This window comes from Carcharhinus amblyrhynchos, chromosome 6 (genome assembly GCF_965287045.1).
Source record: "Carcharhinus amblyrhynchos chromosome 6, sCarAmb.v2.hapA, whole genome shotgun sequence".
NCBI classification, from domain to species: Eukaryota; Metazoa; Chordata; class Chondrichthyes; order Carcharhiniformes; family Carcharhinidae; genus Carcharhinus; species Carcharhinus amblyrhynchos.
In genome coordinates, this window is record NC_137329.1 from 6313705 (window position 1) to 6332999 (window position 19295).

Here is a 19295-nt window from a genome sequence, read left to right on the forward strand (position 1 = left end):
GCATCTGACAATGTTTGTGTTGCCGATAAACATTTAGATTTATTCGACAGGCGAATGTCAAACCTCGTGAGAAAAATGTAACATATTTTGCAAATTATCAACAGCTATTCAACTTGTTTAACTTTGAGTCTCTCCCCCAACTGTCTCCACTCATGCAGTGTTTGTATTTTCCTGCAGTTTTGCCCAAGGTGCTTTTTTTATAGAGAATCAGAAGGCCTGATGTGTGTTTTTTCCCGTTGGTAGCATGCCCTATGTAAAGTAGCAGGCTGTACTAACATCGGGCTGAAGGTGGATTTAATGCTGGTGTGTTTATGGTGGGCAGTGGCAAAAGTATTCTTTTGTTTGTTTCCTCTTTTAAAATCAACATTCTGGGATTATCATAGACCAGAATCTGAACTGAACCAGCCATATAAACACAGCGGGTCAGAGCAGGTCAGAGGCTGGGAATCCTGCGGTGAGTAACTCCTGACTCCCCAAAGCCTGTCCACCATCTACAAGTCAGGAGTGTGATGGAATTTCCCCACTTGCCTGGATGAGTGCGGCTCCAACAACACTACCTTGACATTATCCAGGCCAAAGCAACCCCCACCGACGAACATTCATTCCCTCCACCACTGACGCTCAGTAGCAGCAGTGTCTATCGTCTACGAGATGCATTGCGGAAACTTGCCAAGGCTTCTGAGACAGAAAAATCCACTACCATCCAAAAGGACAAGGGCAGCAGATACCTGGGAACACAGCACCTGAACTTCCCCTCCAAGCCACTCACCATCCTGACTTGCAAATATATCCTTGGCTGTAGCTGAGTGAACATCCTGGAACTCCCTCAGCACTGTGGGTGTACCTACACAACATGGTCTGTCGCAGTCCAAGAAGGCGCTCCATCACCTCTTGAATGTGTAAAATACATTTGACATGCCTGAGTAATCCCTACAATTAGAAGACCATTGTTTTTTATTTACGGGATGCGGGTGTCACTGACCATCTAATTGTCATTGAACTGAGTGGCTTACTCAGCCATTTCGGAGTCATCCACACTGCTGTGGGTCTGGAGTCACATGTAGGCCAGACCAGGGGAGGATGGCAGGTTTCCTTCCCTAAAGGACATTAGTGAACCAGACGGGTTTTTGTAACAATCGACAATGGTTTCATGGACATCATTAGATTAATCCTATCATCTGCTCTGGTGGGATTCGAACCCAGATCATGAGTCTGCGGGTGGAAATTTCCCGCCCGCCCATCATGGGAATTGTAGCAGGCGGAACACGGACCGTGTAAAGGCCTGTTGACCTTGGCTGGGATTGAGGTGAGCGAGGCTGGGAACGCCGCCTCGGGTATCTAGGTGACTAGTCCAGTGACAATACCATGCTGCCTTTTTCCCCGTATTTCAGGTGGAAAATAAACCTGGAAACACTGGCCAACATGCTGGTAAGCAGTGGGAACAGTTTAAAATGGTGCTGTTAATGTGTAAAGATTGCTGCACACTCAGTTACATACTCACAATTGTTAATATTAGTACCTGATTCAAAAGTACATTGCTGGATATACACCAGTGATACTTGGTTTTCAGGTGGTGTGTCAGTACGCACATAGAACATAGAACATAGAACACTACAGCACAAACAGGCCATTCGGCCCACAAGTTGCGCCGATCACATCCATACCTACCAGGCCATAGAACTATCTGTAACCCTCAATTCCATTAAATCCCATGTACTCATCCAGAAGTCTTTTAAAAGATCCCAGCGAGTTCGCCTCCACCACCACCAACGGCAGCCGCTTCCACTCACTCACTACCCTCTGAGTGAAAAACTTACCCCTATCATCTCCTCTGTACCTGCTTCCCAGCACCTTAAACCTGTGTCCTCTCGTAGCGACCATTTCAGCCCTGGGAAATAGCCTCCGAGAATCCACCCTATCTATTCCTCTCAACATTTTATAAACCTCTATCAGGTCGCCTCTCAACCTTCGTCTCTCCAGGGAGAAGAGCCCCAGCTCCCTCAACCTATCTTCATAAGGCATGCCTCCCAATCCAGGCAACATCCTTGTAAATCTCCTCTGCACCCTCTCAATAGCTTCCACATCCTTCCTGTAGTGAGGTGACCAGAACTGCGCACAGTACTCCAAGTACATACGTGTAATTGTAATGTGACATTGAGAAAACTCTAAGTGACAGTTGCCAATGGATGCTATGCTGGATGATGATGGATTGCTTACACTGTGTCTAATTTGTCAGACTGGCCTGTGTGTGTTTTCTCCATTATTAATACCTCAATACTTTCTTGCTGTAACATTTGTGAATGATGCCTGTTGGGGAGGGAATCAGTTGGTTAGGAATGAAAGTAAGATCCGGTCTGGTGAGAATTCCCAGAACGTTATTATAAAATACAGTGATAAGCATGAGTGTCCTTGCTACATTACCCTTCAAAAAACACAACTTTAGATCAGCTCTCCAGAGTGCCAAGCTCAGTGAGGGAATATCATCTTGATAAGTTGATTTCCCAAACCTGCTTCCAACCATGTAAAGAAATGTGAATCATAGAATCTACAGCGCACAAGGAGGCCATTTGGCCCATTGAGTCTGCACTGACCACAATCCCACTCAGATCCTATCCCCGTCACCCCATGCATTTACCCTATCTAATCCCCCGACACTAAGGGGCAGTTTAGCATGGCCAATCCACCTAACCCACACATCTTTGGATTGTGGGAAGGAACCGGAGCAGCTGGAGGAAAACCACACAGACATGGGGAGAAGGTGCAAACTCCACACAGTGTCCCAAGCCAGGAATCGAACCCGGGTCCCTGGCGCTGTGAGGCAGCAATGGGTGGCTTTTTATGGGTGGTTACAGCACACTTTGTTGAGTCGTTGAATCATGCTTGCAGAAGAGGCCATTCAGCCCATTGAGTCCACACCAATGCATCAGAACCTCCCAAACCCCCACCTAATCCAGCACATGGCCCATAGCCCTGACTGTTATGACGTGGCAAGTGCTCACCCAGGTTCTTCAGAACCCTGTTTACATTCTGTTTGTCACACCCTAGGAGAAAGGGTGATGTTGTGCTGAAGTGGAAAGTTTTTAAGAATATTCAGACTATCTATGAGACTTTTATCACTTTTTCATTTCCGAATTAGGTGTATTGTGTTTCTCCTGTTATCAGTTCCAATGCAAACAATGCTTTCAGTCCTCATTAGAATCATCTCCCATCTTTCAGCAAAAACTGCAGCCTGGGTGTCACTGGTAATAAAGGATTGTTTTATTCTTCACTTTGCTGATGCAATCAGTGAGAAAAGGTCGAAGCCATCGAGCTGATAAAGTTGGATTGATGTCCGGTGCCACGGGCCCAGGTTGAGTTTTGAAGATTTTTAGATCCCTATCTGTCACAGTTCAGGGAGGACGCTGGCTTCCTTTTCTTTTTTGAGATGTCTTCTTTATCTGCCGTGGGCTATTCATGATTGAGTGCGCAGATGGAAACTGAGTAACGTCCCTTCAGGCTCCGTACTCCTGTTACGACAGAAATTGTGTAGTCTCCCATTCAAACCTGGGTCCCCTCATCCTGCTACCCAACTCTCTTGAATGAAACATTTGAATTAAGTCAATGAGGTATTCATTAACCCTGCGAGTTACTTCCTGTGGCCAGATCAAGTGTTCACTGGTCTTTCTGTTAATTGGGGGCATGAGGTTTCATGCTGTAATGTTTGTCAAGTTAAACAAAGCTGTGGGAACGAATAAAAACTCATAGCTTCTGAAAATCGATGGTGATATAACAACAGATTCTTATTTTGGTCAGAGATACTATATTTTAACAACTGGCTGTCTTTCTAATGAAACTTTTATTCAAAACCAATTATATTTGCAGGGTGATGCAGAATTAGTTCTGTGTTTTACAGGCATGTCGTAATTCTGACTTATTTAATGCTTCAGAAGGTTTATGAGTAATTTACATTTCCTATTTCCTGATGTCTAACTCTTCCATCCATATGCATCAACCACGTTGGTTAGTGTTGCATTTATGAAATTGATAAAATAGATTTAAAAAAAACTTTTGAACCAGGTACTAACATTTTGGGGGCATGGATGGAGTGGATAGTCAGAAGCTTTTTCCCAGGGTGGAAGAGTCAATACCAAGGGGGCACAGGTTTAATGTGCGAGGGGCAAGGAGATGTACAAGGCAGATTTTTTACACAGAGAGCAGTGGGTGTCTGGAACTCGTTGCTGGAAGCAGATACGGTAGTGACTTTTAAGGGGTGTCTTGACAAGGACATGAATAGGATGGGAATAGAGGGATCTGGTCTCCAGAAGGGTAGGGGGGTTTCAGTTCAGTCGGGCATCATGGTCAATGCAGGCTTGGAGGGTCTAAGGGGCTGTTCCTGTGCTATAATTGTCTTTGTTCTTTATTAACAATTGTGACTGCGGCAAGCTTTACATATTATCAGCACCATTTTAAACTGCTCCCACTGTTTATCGGCACCCTGGCTAGTGTTCCTAAAAGATTTATTTTCCACCTGAAATCAAGTGGGGGGGAAGGCAGTGGTGTAATGGTATTATCACTGGACTAGTAACCCAGATACCCAGGGTAATGATATGGGTTCAAATCCCACCAGGGCAGATAATGGAAATATAGGCGGGATTTATACGGCCTCACTCGATCCAAGATTGGAAAACCCCATCTGATTTGGGCGGACATTTCCACTGTCTGCCCCTCACCGCTCTGCTTCTGTGGTGGACAGGGCGATAGAATTAAGGCAATGCACTTAAGTATAAGTCTAATGACGCCATTATCGATAAGAAGTCTCACAACACTAGGTTAAAGTCTGACAGGTTTATTTGGTAGTAAACGCCAATAGCTTTCGGGGTTTGCCCTGTTATTGGTTGTCAGGGAAACCCATTTGGTTCGCTAATGCCCTGTAGGGAAGGAAGCAGGACTAGAGGGCACAGCCTCAAGATAAGGGGGGGCAGTTTAGATCAGAGCTGAGGAGGAACTTCTTCACTCAAAGGGTGGTGAATCTCTGGAATTCTCTGCCCGTTGAAGTGGTGGAGGCTGCCTCGCTAAACATATTTTAAGTCACGGGTAGATAGGTTTTTGATAGACGAGGGAATTAAGGGTTATGGGGAGAAAGCGGGAAAGTGGAACTGATCCACTTCAGATCAGCCATGATCTTATTGAATGGCGGGGCAGGCTCGAAGGGCCAGATGGCCTACTCCTGCTCCTATTTCTTATGTTCTTACGTAAGTCTGCTGTCCTGGCCTACATGTGACCTCTGAAATGGCCTAGTAAGCCACTCAGTTCAATGACAATAAGCGATACCCGCATCCTGTGTTGATTTTTGCCAGTGGCAATTGCTCCAAACCGGCCAAACAATGTGAAAGAGCTCAAAATTTCCAGCCTTGCACAGGCCGGGTTTCCGTGAATTTTTAAAACTGTTTGTGGAATGGGAATATTGCTGTCGAGGCCAGCATTTATTGCCCACCCCTAAATGCTCTTTGAAGAGATGGTGGTGAGCTGCCTTGTTGAACCGCTGCAGTCCCTGTGGTGTAGGTACACCCGCGATGCCGTTACGGAGGGAGCTTCAAGGTTTTGACTTACGGAGGAACGGCGGATAATGTATTCCCAAGTCAGGATTGTGTGTGACTTGGAAGGGGATTTGCAGGTTGCGGTGGCCCCAGTGTGTCTGCTACCCTGGTCCTGGTAGGTGGATAGAGGGCATGGGTTTGGAATGTGCTGTCTAAAGGTGCCTCTGTGAATTCTTGCGGTGTATCTTGTAGACGGTACACACGGCTGCACTGTACATTGGCACTGGCGTGATGTTTATGTGGTGGATAGGGTGCCAAACAAGTGGGATGCTTTACCCTGGATGATGTTGTGCTTCTTGAGTGTTACTGAAGCTGTTTTCGCTGCGATAACATCTCGCTGGAATCCTGCCACACCCTGAGATGGATTTCATAAACGTACATCATTTCTGTCAATTGGAGCTCGTCAAAGAATCTCTCCAAATTAAAATGGTATTATTCAGGCACAAAGCACTCATAAACGCCCTTTTAAAGTTTGATTTAATTTGCCAAAATTTAATTTAATAAAAAGCATACCCCAATGAAATTATTAAATGGCACCGCAAGTTATTTCAAGTCATTTTCAACTATTTAATATTGGATTAAGCATCGACATTGGGCTAGAACTGTTAATTAAAAGGGTTTACTTTTGGTGAGAATCCCATTTGAAGCTTCTAAAACAGCACTAGTTTACTGTCCTTAAGTTTATAATGGAATATTTCTTAAAGAAGATTTAATTGCATTCTGAACTGCCTCTCTTTCCACATTATGCAGCATCATGGAAAATTTTAGCTTTATGGTTATGCAAATGAGTTTGAGCAGATATTGAACCATAATTTTTGCTTTGAAAAACCATTGCAATTTGCATCGAGAGCACTGATTGCAGATTACAGACTGTCTACTCCATTACATCGAGCAAGGCTGTTTGGAAAGGCCATAGATAACAACATTGCTAAAATTAGCAATTTCTGACATTCTGGAGAGGCATTTACATTCACATTGAGAATATTCGTGTGATCTTTGCTCTCACTGGGGGAAAGATAAGACTCTTAGGAAGCAGGAAGGAACTTGTTGAATCAAAAGCACTCTTAAAATAAAAAGTTCCAATGGAACTATTACGTTATATTTTTAAGTTTATTTATTAGTGTCACAAGTCAGCTCCTTGCAGAGGCAGCAGGATGGTTGGCACTGCCGCCTCACAGCACCAAGGACCCGGGTTCGATTCCCAGCTTGGGTCACTGTCTGTGTGGAGTTTGCACATTCTCCCCATGTCTGCGTGGGTTTCCTCCGGGTGCTCCAGTTTCCTCCCACATTCTGAAAGGCATGCTGGTTAGGTGCTTTGACCCGCACAGGCACCGGAATGTGGTGACTAGGGGACTTTCACAGTGACTTCATTGCAGTGTACTAAGATACTGTGAAAATCCCCCAGTCGCCACACTCCGGCACCTGTTCGGGTACACTGAGGGAGAATTTAGCATGGCCAATGCACCTAATCAGCACATCTTTGGACTGTGGGAAGAAACAAGAGCACCTGGAGGAAACCCACGCAGACACGGGGAGAATGCACGAACGCTACACAGATAGTGACCCAAGCCGGGAATCGAACCCCAGTCCCTGATGCTGTGAGGCAGCAGTACTAACCACTGTGCCAGCATGCTGCCATGTTTAATGTCATTCTAGAAGGTTCAGAAAAGATGCAATAAATGAAAGCATGAGTATTTAACATCTCTGTTTAACTGAGTGTGTATCTTAATGAGCAGGCAGTGGCATAGTGGTATTGTCACTGACTTAGTAACCCAGAAACAGGATTACTGGTTAGGTGCATTGGCCATGCTAAATTTTCCCTCAGAATTAGTCATCCAGAAACCCGGTACAAGATCTGCAGACCTGGGGTTCAAATCCCACCAGGACAAATGGTGGTATTTGAAAAATCTAGAAATTAAAAGCCTAATAATGACCGTGTAACCATTGTTGGAAAAACCCATCTGATTCACTCATGTCCTTTAGGGAAGGAAATCTGCCGTCCTTACCCGGTCTGGCCTACATGTGACTCCAGAGCCACAGCAATGTGGTTGACTCTCAAATGCCCTGGGGGATAGAAGGCAGTTAGAGAGGGGCAATGAATGCTGGTCCGGCCAGCAACGTGAAGGGATTTAAAAATACGGGGAGTTGGAGCTTCTAATTTTGATTTTTATTGTATAAATTGTGCTACAACTTGCTGCCATTCTGCTAAAAGTGTTTTTTTTTAAGTAGCTGCAAAGTTTGCCACGCAGAGAGAGAGGTTTTGAAAGATAATGCTGCCTAACACAAAGCAATGATTAGCCATGATCATCAGCCTATTGCTGCTTCTGTGTAAATTCTCTGCCCGTTGAAGTGGTGGAGGCTGCCTCACTAAATATATTTAAGACGCAGGTTGATGGGTTTTTGATAAGAGAGGGGATTAAGGGTTATGGGGAGAAAGCGGGAAAGTGGAACTGAGCCACAACAGATCAGCCGTGATCTTACTGAATGGTGGGGCAGGTTCGAAGGGCTAGATGGCCGACTCCTGCTCCTATTTCTTATGTTCTTATGTAAATGGAAGTACGCCCGTGTTCTTCATTAACCCACCGTTCTCTGTTCTTTCTGCTTTCCCGCAGTGCTGCCGACCTGTTCCCCTCTGGAATTCCATTGTGATAATGGCAAGTGCATCCGGCGTTCCTGGGTCTGTGACGGTGATAACGATTGTGGGGATGACTCGGACGAGCAGGATTGCCGTAAGTGTCCCTGCAGCGTGGCCGTACCCTGGCCAGTCTGGGCCCGTTGCTCCAGGCTCTTTGCTACATTTCCTTTATCGCTCGTTTGATTTCTTCGCAAGTAGCACTGCGAGTCTGCCGCCTGCTGATGTCTTCATCGGGCTGTCAAGGGGACACTAAGCGTGGGTCACCTCCCCTGCAGCAGGCCAGCTCAGACATTACCGCCCCTGTCTCGAGGTCTGTGTTGAAAGACACAACGGGATCATTGCTGAACAAGCCTTTCCATTGGACAAATACAAGAATGGAAAATTTCAAACGATCACAACAATTTGTACTGCCTGAGAGGAGCCTTTGGTGACCCCATATCTGGGTGTTGCTCGCTGGTGGGGGGGTGTGGGGGGGGGGGGGTGGGAATGTTTGGGGTGCCTGGAGCCAGCGGCTGGGGAGATTCTGTAGTATTATTTTCAGATCGGGACACCCTTTAAAAAGGGCGCCCAAGTCCCTGCGGAGGCGACCTTGCCGGTGTCATTAGGTCCTGCACGTCTCTTTCCGTGGCACAGTTCGACCTTCAAAATGTTGCCTAAGTTTGGGTGGATTGCAGTTGGAATTATGTTGACCCACCCAGCGGGAATCGTGCCGTGTTTCCCACCGGAAGCCACTCTAAGCAAAGCTTTGGAGGAATTTTGCCTGCAGTCCTGCGTCTCCTCTCTGAGGCCGGGCCTGCAGGATTTATCAATAGTTTTGATCTCCATCAGGTAGGATTTCTTTGGTGGACCGCGATGAATGTTCACTGGATTGATTCCTCGGGTGAGAGGTTTGTCCTGTGAGATGCAATAAAATAAATGAGTTTCAAATCACTGGAGTTTAGACAAATAAATGGTGATCTCATTGAAATCTCTATAACTCGGCAAGGGTTTGACACGGTAGGTGTTGAGGAACTAGTTTCCGGAAAAACAAAGGATCACAGTTTCAGGATATTGAGACTTAGATGAAGAGGAATGTTTTCACTGAGGGATGGAAATTATCCAACCAGAGAGTTGTGGATATTGAGACTGATTACCAGAGATTCTTGGACAGAATGAGAATTGAAGAATATACAATAGGACAGGAAACTGGAGTCTAAGAGGAGAATGAATGGAATCTCATTGAATCATAGAATCTCTACAGTGCAGAAAGAGGCCATTCAGCCCATCAAGCTTGCACCAATGATATCTACCACCAAATGGTTATGGTACACACATTGCACAGTAAGATTGCCTGAACTTTCTTTTTGTACTGATTGGACCTCTCATTAGCTACTCGATAGGTGTGAGAGGAAAGGCATTAGTGCTGTGAGGGTTTGGACATTTTTGGACATTTATCTTTCACCAACTCTAATAAATTTGCACGATCTTGGTAGAAATGAGATTGGCAATGTCTGTCATTTTGAATGGGTGGATTATGCACTTAATTTCTGCAGTGTCCCAGAAGTACATCAGCATCCCGACCTGAATCCCTGGAGAAAAGTTTATTTATTAGTGTCACAAGTAGGCTTAACACTGCAATGAAGTTGCTGTAAAAATCCCCTAGTCGCCACACTCCGGCGCCTGTTCGGGTACGCTCAGGGAGAATTTAGCACAGCCAATCCACCCAACCAGAATGTCTTTCACACTGTGGGAGGAAAGCAGAGCACCCATAGGAAACTCACGCATACATGGGAAGAACATGCATAGACAATAACCCAAGCTGGGGATTGAACCTGGGTCCCTGGTGCTGTGAAGCAGCAGTGCTGACCACTGTGCCACCCCTATGGCAAGGTGAGCAGTTGTGTGTTGAATTTTGGATTAGAATCATAGTATCCCTATGATGCAGAATGAGGCCATTCGGCCCATCGAGCAACAATGATAATCCCACCCGGCCTTATCCCCGTATCTGCACATATTTACCCTGCAAATCCCCCTGACACTGAGGATGGCAATGGGAAGAAGGTGTGTAAATGGGGTTAAAGTGGGGATACGTCATGGTTTAATAGAACAAGTCCACCCACAGCATGATCTACTCCTGTTTATATGCAGCTGGCTAACATTTTGTTCAAGAATTTCTAATTACCTGACTGAGCGTATAAATCTAACTGGGCGTGTACCCGAGAGCTGGAACAATAGTGTACGAACCCATTGTTCCAGTCAGAGAGCACAGAAACTGGACTTTAAACAGCATTGTCTATAAGATCATCCACTGAAAATTACCTGTTCCATGCAGTAATTCAGCACGTTAGTGTTCCACACACACACACACACACACACACACACACACACACACACACACACACACACACACACACACACAATGTGCTTTAAAGTACTGCTTCACACTCTTAACCCCCTCGTTCGATAAATGGCCAGTGCTGGTACCCTTGGGAAGCACGTACGCTGCCCGGAACGCTGAGGTCAAAGTGTAAATCCTGTGTGTGTCCGGAGATGAGGGGGGTTGGACTATGAAGAGAGACTAAATAGACTGGGTCTGTACTCGTTGGAGTTTAGAAGGATGAGGAGGGATCTTACAGAGACGTATAATATAATGAAGGGGGTGGATAGGGTAGAGGTAGAGAGATTCTTCCCGCTCAGAAAGGATAGCAGGACTAGAGGGCACAGCCTCAAGATAAGGAGGGGGGGGAGCAGTTTAGATCGGAGTTGAGGAGGAACTTCTTCACTCAAAGGGTGGTGAATCTCTGGAATTCTCTGCCCGTTGAAGTGGTGGAGGCTGCCTCGCTAAATACATTTAAGTCACGGGTAGATAGGTTTTTGACAGACAAGGGAATTAAGGGTTATGGGGAGAAAGCGGGAAAGTGGAACTGATCCACTTCAGATCAGCCATGATCTTATTGAATGGTAGGGCAGGCTCGAAGGGCTAGATGGCCGACTCCTGCTCCTATTTCTTATGTTCTTATGTCCCGCTGGTTCAGCAGATCATTGGCAGTTCATTAGAAGCAGCTTGTCTGCCAATCCGATCCGGGGACACGGAATACCGTGTGGCTGAGGGAGCGGGAGAGGAAAGTTGGCAAAAGGAAAAACAAAATGCAAACTAAGAGTTTCTTGTTTAAGCGAGCGTGTGGCTGACAAATGATTCACCCCCCACCCCCCTCATTCTGCCAGTGTAAATCCGGTCGAAACGAAATCCACGTGTCTCGCGCTCCCTTTAACCCGCCGCATAAGATGGAACTGTCTCTGGTTTGTTTGCCCAGTTTGATAGCTGCAGGAGATTGTAAAGGAATAGGAAATATAAATCGATGCAGCCGGAATCCCAAGCTTTGAACTCCCTGTTAACGATTGTTTTGGAACGATAAGGAATTCAGGTTAGTAAATTATTTACTAAACAAACGAGGAGAATGATTTCTTTAGTCCCTGCTGGGGCCAGGAACTGAGGCAGGGGGCACTAAAATGTGCTGGACCAGCCTGTGTAGCAGCCCCCCAGCTCCATGCTGCCCCCAGGGACAGGAAGAGAACCCAGTGCATGGGGCAGCCAGGCAACCCATTCAATCAATTAAGGTCTGCGGATGGAGGCCGACTGATTTTCAGTCTGCCCCTGAGCTCCGAGGGTGAGGGGGGCCTGTTTAGTGACCTCCCAATGGCAGGTTGAGGGACCAATGTTCAAACAATCTTCGAGGCCTTTCCAGAACCACGTGGGAAAACACTCACTTGTTGTGGTTCCCCCAAATTTGGCCTTCTGGATTGGCCTCCAACTAAAGATGGCTCTGAAAGCTGGATGACCAATAGGATGAGGCTTCCTAGATGGAATGCTGCAGGAGAATGCTAATGCGAGGGAGAAGGCAACCCAAGGTGGCGCACTCCAGCCAACCTATTCACCTTTGAATAAAGACAAAATGGGCGCAGCCACTGCCACAGGCAGCTCCGTGAAGGAGGCCCACCGTTCCACAATGATGAACCAACCGCAGCGGCCATTTTGTTTTTATTCAAAGTTGGCGAGAGTGCACCATCTTGGGTTGCCTTCTCCCTCATGCATGTGCCCCCTTGGCACAACCCCTCCGGCTTTCAATCTGGAAGACCTCGTCCTAGCGGTCATCCAGCCTCCACCTCTGATTGCCATCTTTGGCTGGAGGCCCAGCCTCTAATAGGCCAAATTTGGGGGGAAAATCACACTGAGGGATTGTTTCCCCAAGTGATGCTGCTTTCTGCTGGCTACATGAGCTTCTGGTAGAGTTCAGACGCCCGCCCAAAAACTCTGCCCCAGAGGTTCCGGTTAGTAAATGATTTATTAAACTCTCAAAAGTCTCATTCATACGGTTTACACTTTTGATCACAGGCCAACCCAATTTTAAGTTAGTTATTATGGTCCATATTGCGTCGGGATTAGCGTGTGTAAATGTGTGTTATCAGTAATTTCAGATTCTGGCTGAAGTTCCAATATCTTAATATTTTAACAACTAGTGATTTCTTGCTTCAATTTGTAAATGTACATTTTCAAATGGAAGACAAAAGTAATCAGATTCCGTTGTTTTGGACCTTTGCTGGGAGGTGATGGCCTAGTGGTACTATTGCTATATTATTAACCCTGAAACTCAGAAAATATTCTGGGGGACCCGGGTTCGAATCCCGCCACGGCAGATGGTGGAATTTCAATTCAATAAAAAGCATCTGGAATTAAGAATCTGCTGGTGACCGTGAAAACATTGTTGGAAAAACCCATCTGGTTCACTAATGTCCTTTAGGGAAGGAAATCTGCCGTCCTTATCTGGCCTGGCCTACATGTGATTCCAGAGCTACTGCTCTCTAAAATGGCCTCGCAAGCCATGCAGTCCGAGGGCAACTGGGTATGGGCAATAAATGCTGGCCAGCCAGCAACGCCCAGGTCCCACGAATGAATAAAGATTTTATCTCTCGTGTGATGCGAGTGCGACGCGGCGACACAGTAGTTAGCACTGCTGTTTCACAGCGCCAGGGATCCAGGTTTAACTCTGGCCTCAGGTAACCGTCTGTGTGAAGTTCGTACATTCTCCCCGTGTCTGCGTGGGTTTCCTCCGGGTGCTCCGGTTTCCTCCCACAGTCCAAAGATGTGCGGATTAGGTGGATTGACCATGCTAAATTGCCCCTTGGTGTCCCAAGATGTGTGTGTTAGGGGGGATTAACCAACGTAAATGTGTTGTGTCACAGGGATAGGGTGGGGGAGAGGGATTGAGAAACATACTCTGTCTTTTTGATTTGGTTTATTGTGTATTTGGATATTATATCTTGTGTGCCAGACAGACAAAGCACAAGCACAAGTGACAAATAAATAAGCTTAAAAGTTTAGGGAGAAATTTGATTGTGATGAAGGAAGCTGACAGGGGAATCTTAGAATCCCAGCAGGGCAGCAGGAAGCCATTCGGCCCATCAAGTCCACACTGACTACAATCCCACTCAGGCCCTATTCCTGTAACCCCACAGATTTACCCTGTTAATCCCCTGACACTAGGGTCAATTTAGCATGGCCAATCCACCTAACCCACACTTCTTTGGAGTGTGGGAGGAAACCCATGCAGACACGGGAAGAATGTGCAAACTCCACACAGACAGTGACCCCAGGCTGGGAATCGAACCTGGGTCCCTGACACTGGTAGGCAGCAGTGCTAACCACTGTGCCACCATCACGTCCCCGGTGTGGCCCTAGTGAACCCTAGAGATTCACTTTCCAATGTTATGGCCACAGAAATGCAATTAGTATTGACAACTGCTACCTCAAAAATCTCAGCAGCTGCCAAAGAGGTTGCTAAGGTGCATTGGCCGTGCTAAATTCTCCCTCAGTGTACCCAAACAGGCACCGGAGTGTGGAGATTAGGGGATTTTCACAGTAACTTCATTGCAGTGTTAATATAACTGTTAATATATACTGTGCTCAGTTCTGGTCACCTCATTACAGGAAGGATGTGGAAGCTATTGAAAGGGTGCAGAGGAGATTTACAAGGATGTTGCCTGGATTGGGAGGCATGCCTTATGAGGATAGGTTGAGGGAGCTAGACCTCTTCTCCCTGGAGAGACGAAGGATGAGAGGTGACCTGATAGAGGTTTATAAGATGTTGAGAGGTGTAGGTCAGGTGGATTCTCAGAGGCTATTTCCCAGGGCTGAAATGGTCACTATGAGAGGACACAGGTTTAAGGTGCTGGGCAGTAGGTACAGAGGAGATATCAGGGGTAAGTTTTTCACTCAGAGGGTGGTGAGTGAGTGGAATCGACTGCCGTCGGTGGTGGTGGAGACAAATTCGAACGGGTCTTTTAAGAGACTTCTGGGTGAGTACATGGGACTTAATAGGATTGAGGGTTATATATAGGTAAGCCTAGTAGGTAGGGATATGATCGGTGCAACTTGTGGGCCGAAGGGCCTGTTTGTGCTGTAGTTTTTCTATGTTCTATAAGCCTACTTGTGACTAATAAATAAATAAACAAGTGAGTTCAATATTTATGGTGTGGGTCCCATTTATTTGCAGGTATTATCCAGTTCAGGACATCTACCTTTTAAATGTTAAACACTACCTTATGTACTTGTATAAAATGTACAACTTTGAATTTATGTATATACCCTGTATGTACCGTGTATATACTTATGAAGTATACTTTGGGAAATGTGCAGACCTTCCCTCAATGTGCATTATTCTCTGGACAGATTTGTATTTTTCAAGAGTAATGCTCTATAATCCTCAGTGTTAATTCAGTGTACGTTATACTTTTACCTTTGTCAGCATTATGCAGCACGTCAGCGATAATAGCTGATATTAATCTGTAACATGCTCTGCATTGTAACAATAGCGTGACATTACAGACAAACGGCACTTTAAAAGTGTAATTACATTTTTGTTGACTCCACAATCTAAAGGAGCCAGTGCTTGGGCGTTAGCACAATTTTGACTTTTATGTTAAGCAACAGTTCCTATTGTATCTCCTGATTACGGATAATCCATTTTCTATTTTGATTAGTAATAATTATCAAGCCATTTTGTCCAGAATTATCTGCAAAAAGATTTAGTAATGTAGGGTCAGATTTCAATTCAAGTCATTTTAAACTGGTTGAAGGTGTGAGTGGGAATAGTTCAGGTTTCTAGTTGCCAAGCTGGGTGTGTACATGTGAGTCCGTGCCAAACCACCTCACAGAAACTTGTCTTGCCTTCATCATGGAGAGAAATTGCACCTGAGTACACGCCGTTTTAAGGATGTGTATTTGATGTTGCTATCCTTTAATAGCTCGATCAAACATGTTTTTGGGAACAAAAGCAGAAAAGGCTGGAAAATCTCAACAGGCCTGACAGCAGCTGTGGAGAGAGAACGTAAGAACATAAGAAATAGGAGCAGGAGTAGGCCATCTAACCCTTCGAGCCTGCCCCGACATTCAATAAGATCATGGCTGATCTGAAGTGGATCAGTTCCACTTTCCCGCTTTCTCCCCATAACCCTTAATTCCCTTGTCTATCAGAAACCTATCTACCCGTGACTTAAATATATTCAGCGAGGTAACCTCCACCACTTCAACGGGCAGAGAATTCCAGAGATTTACCACCCTTTGAGTGAAGAAGTTCCTCCTCAACTCTGATCTAAACTGCATCCCCCCCTTATCTTGAGGCTGTGTCCTCTAGTCCTGCTATCCTTTCTAAGTGGGAAGAATCTCTCTACCTCTACCCTATCCATCCCCTTCATTATCTTATACGTCTCTATAAGATCTCCCCTCAGCCTTCTAAACTCCAACGAGTACAGACCCAGTCTATTTAGTCTCTCTTCATAGTCCAACCCCCTCATCTCCGGTATCAGCCTAGTGAACCTCCTCTGCACTCCCTCCAAGGCCAATATATTCCTGCGCAAGTGCAGCGATCAAAACTGCACGCAGTACTCCAGCTGCGGCCTCACCGGTGCCCTGTACAGTTGCAGCAAGACTTCCCTGCTTTTATATTCTATCCCCTTTGCTATAAAGGCCAGCATCCCATTCACCTTCCTGATCACCTGCTGCACCTGCAGACTGGGTTTTTGCGACTCCTGCACAAGGACCCCCAGGTCCCTCTGCACCGTAGCATGCTGCAACTTTTCGCCCTTTAAATAGTAATCCCTCCTACTATTATTTCTGCCAAAGTGGATAACCTCACACTTGCTAACATTATACTCCATCTGCCAAGTCCTCACCCACTCGCTCAGCCTATCCAGATCCCTCTGCAGACTTTCCACACCCTCCGCGCAATTTGCTTTTCCACTCATCTTTGTGTCTTCAGCTAGAGTAGAGCTAATGCTTCGTGTCATCGGAGTAGAGTTAATGTTTCTGGATGATCCTTCATCAGAGCTGAAGACAAAGAGAATAGGATGAGATTTATACTGTAAGGGTGAGGGAGAGGGATGGGGTGTAATACACAAAGATGTTATAGACAGAAAGACAAAGGCGTTACTAATTCTTATCCTAAGACATTGTCATAGGATAAGGGGTAGCAAATTTAAAACAGAGTTGAGAAGAAACTACTTCTCTCAAAAGTTTAGTGAATCTGGAATTCACTACCCCAAAGTGTGGTGGGTGCTGGGACAGTGAGTAAATTTAAGGAGGAGTTAGACAGATTTTTAATTGGTAATGGGGTTGAAGGGTTATGGCGGGGAAGGCAGAAAAATGGGGATGAGGAGCATATCAGCCATGATCGAATGGCGGAGCGGACTGGATGGGCCAAATGGCCTAATTCTGCTCCTACATCTTATAAGCTTATGAAAAGGGAATGTAAGTGTTTATAATAAAGACTGAGAATGGTGCTAAGAGCATCCATTATTCAACAAGACCTTGGAGTCCTCGTGCATCAGTAAGCGTGCAGGGACAGCAGGCAGTAAAGAAGGCAAATGGTGTGTTGGCCTTCATAGTGAGAGGATTTGAGTATAGGGATAGGGATTTTTTTGCCTGTTTTTGCATTAGTGAGGCTACACCTGGAGTAATGTGTGCAGTTTTGGTGTCTTTATCTGAGGAAGGATGTCCTTGCTATAGAGGAAGTACAGTGAAGGTTTACCAGGCTGATTCCTGGGATGGCAGGTCTGCAGTGTGAGGAGAGAGTAATTCGGTTAGGATTATATTCACTTGGAGGAGGCGATTTCCTCCACAGTCCAACAAAGCGCAGGTTAGATTGGGCTAAATTGCCCCTTAGTGTCCCAACTTGTGTAAATTATGGAGATTAATTAACCATGGGAAATACTGGGGATAGAGTGGGCAGGGGTTGTGCCAGGGTGAGTCAGTGCAGACTTGTTGGTTGACTGGCTTCCTTCCGCACTTTAGGAATGCTAAGAGTTTTTCCAAAAAGAGGGGTAGAGGTTGGCTCATTGGATATCTTCGAGGCGGAGTTAGACCGATCTCTTACTCACAGGGGAGACACGTGTTATGGGGAGAGGGGGTCAGGTGGGAAAGTGGATCAGCTGTGATACTATCGAATGGCACAGAACAGGCTCGAGGGGCTGAAGGGCCTACTCCTGCTCCTACTTCTTGTGCTCTTGTGATTGGGTGATGATTGTTCAGACTGATGCGGCTTTTTAAAAACCCTTTTGATGCAAAACTCTTCCCTTCCGAGGCAGCTCTCATTGATTGCTCTCCAGTAGATAAAAGGTTCTTTTGTAGCACGCACAAGTGACAGAACGTTCTCCCAGTTCGGGAGTGCAGCTCACTACTTTTGGTTGGAAAATGTATTCAATTGAATTATATTCCGCCATCTCTGAGCTCGATGTATTGATCCATTTGTGTAAATGCAACTTAAAAACTCTCTGTATCTTTCTGATCATAAATTACATTTCCCCGAAGGCTGCCAACACAAGAGTTCTTCAAGGATGCACAATATTCTCTCTCTCAACATCTATCACCAACACACAGTCATCAGCTGTTATTTATCTCCCTCCTGAACCCTGCAACCTAGCAACTAGCAAACCGTGGTAAGCAATACCTCGCTGGAATAGATTCCGTGACCAAACAATCATTGGATTGTGGATGGTTGAAATGTTTCTCTGCAATTGTGAGAATTCCAACTGCAGAATCGTAGAAACCCGACAGGTCAGAAGGAGGCCATTCAGCCCATCGAGTCTGCCCCAACAATACTCCCACCCAGACCCTATCCCCATAATCCTACATACTTACTCCACTAATCCCTCTAACCTAAAGGGTGACACAGTAGCACAGTGGTCAGCACTGCTGCCTCACAGCGCCAGGGATCCATGTTCAATTCCTGGCTTGGGTCACTGTCTGTGCGGAGTCTGCACATTCTCCCCGTGTCTGCGTGGGTTTTCTCCGGGTGCTCCGGTTTCCTCCCACAGTCCGAAAGACGTGCTGGTTAGGGTGCATTGGCCGTGCTAAATTCTCCCTCAGTGTACCCAAACAGGCACTGGAGTGTGGCGACTAGGGTAATTTCACAGTAACTTCATTGCAGTGTTAATATAAGAGTTGTGACTAATAAATAAACTTTAATCTACACACCCTGGGACACTATGGGATGAGTTAGGAAGGCCAATCAACCTAACCTGCACATCCCACCCCATGAAACAGTCTAGAAATAGGGGGCACAGTTTAAAAACAGTGGCTCTCCCATTTAATGCCGAGATTAGGAAGAATTTCTTGTTTGTCTGTGGGGCGGCACGGTGGCACATTGGTTAGCACTGCTGCCTCACGGTGCCAGGGACCCGGGTTCAATTCTGAGTTTGGGTCACTGTCTGTGTGGAATCTGCATGTTCTCCCCGTGTCTGCGTGGGTTTCCTCCGGGTGCTCCGCTTTCCTCCCCACAGCCTGAAAGACGGACAGGTTAGGTGCATTGACCAGAACAGGCTCCGGAGTGTGGCGACTAGGGGATTTTCGCAGTAACTTTGCGTGTTAATGTAAGCCTACTTGCCGCTAATAAATAAACGAAACTTTGGACTGTGGGAGGAAACTGGAGCACCCGGAGGAAACCCGCGCAGACACAGGGAGAACGTGCAAACTTCACGCAGACAGTGACCCGAGCTGGGAATCGAACCCGGGTCTCTGGAGCTGTGGGGCAGCAGTGCTAACCACTGTGCCA

At 46.1% G+C, this 19295-nt stretch overlaps 1 protein-coding gene across 3 annotated transcripts in view; it reads left to right on the forward strand.

The window, feature by feature from the left end:
* Window positions 1-19295, forward strand: part of lrp4 (low density lipoprotein receptor-related protein 4) — a 397853-nt gene that overhangs the window by 240738 nt on the left and 137820 nt on the right. For all 3 annotated transcript variants that reach the window (XM_080189863.1, XM_080189864.1, XM_080189865.1), the window contains exon 3: window positions 8189-8305. In XM_080189863.1, coding sequence (XP_080045989.1) covers window positions 8189-8305 — 117 coding nt within the window. The remainder of the gene's footprint in view (window positions 1-8188; window positions 8306-19295) is intronic.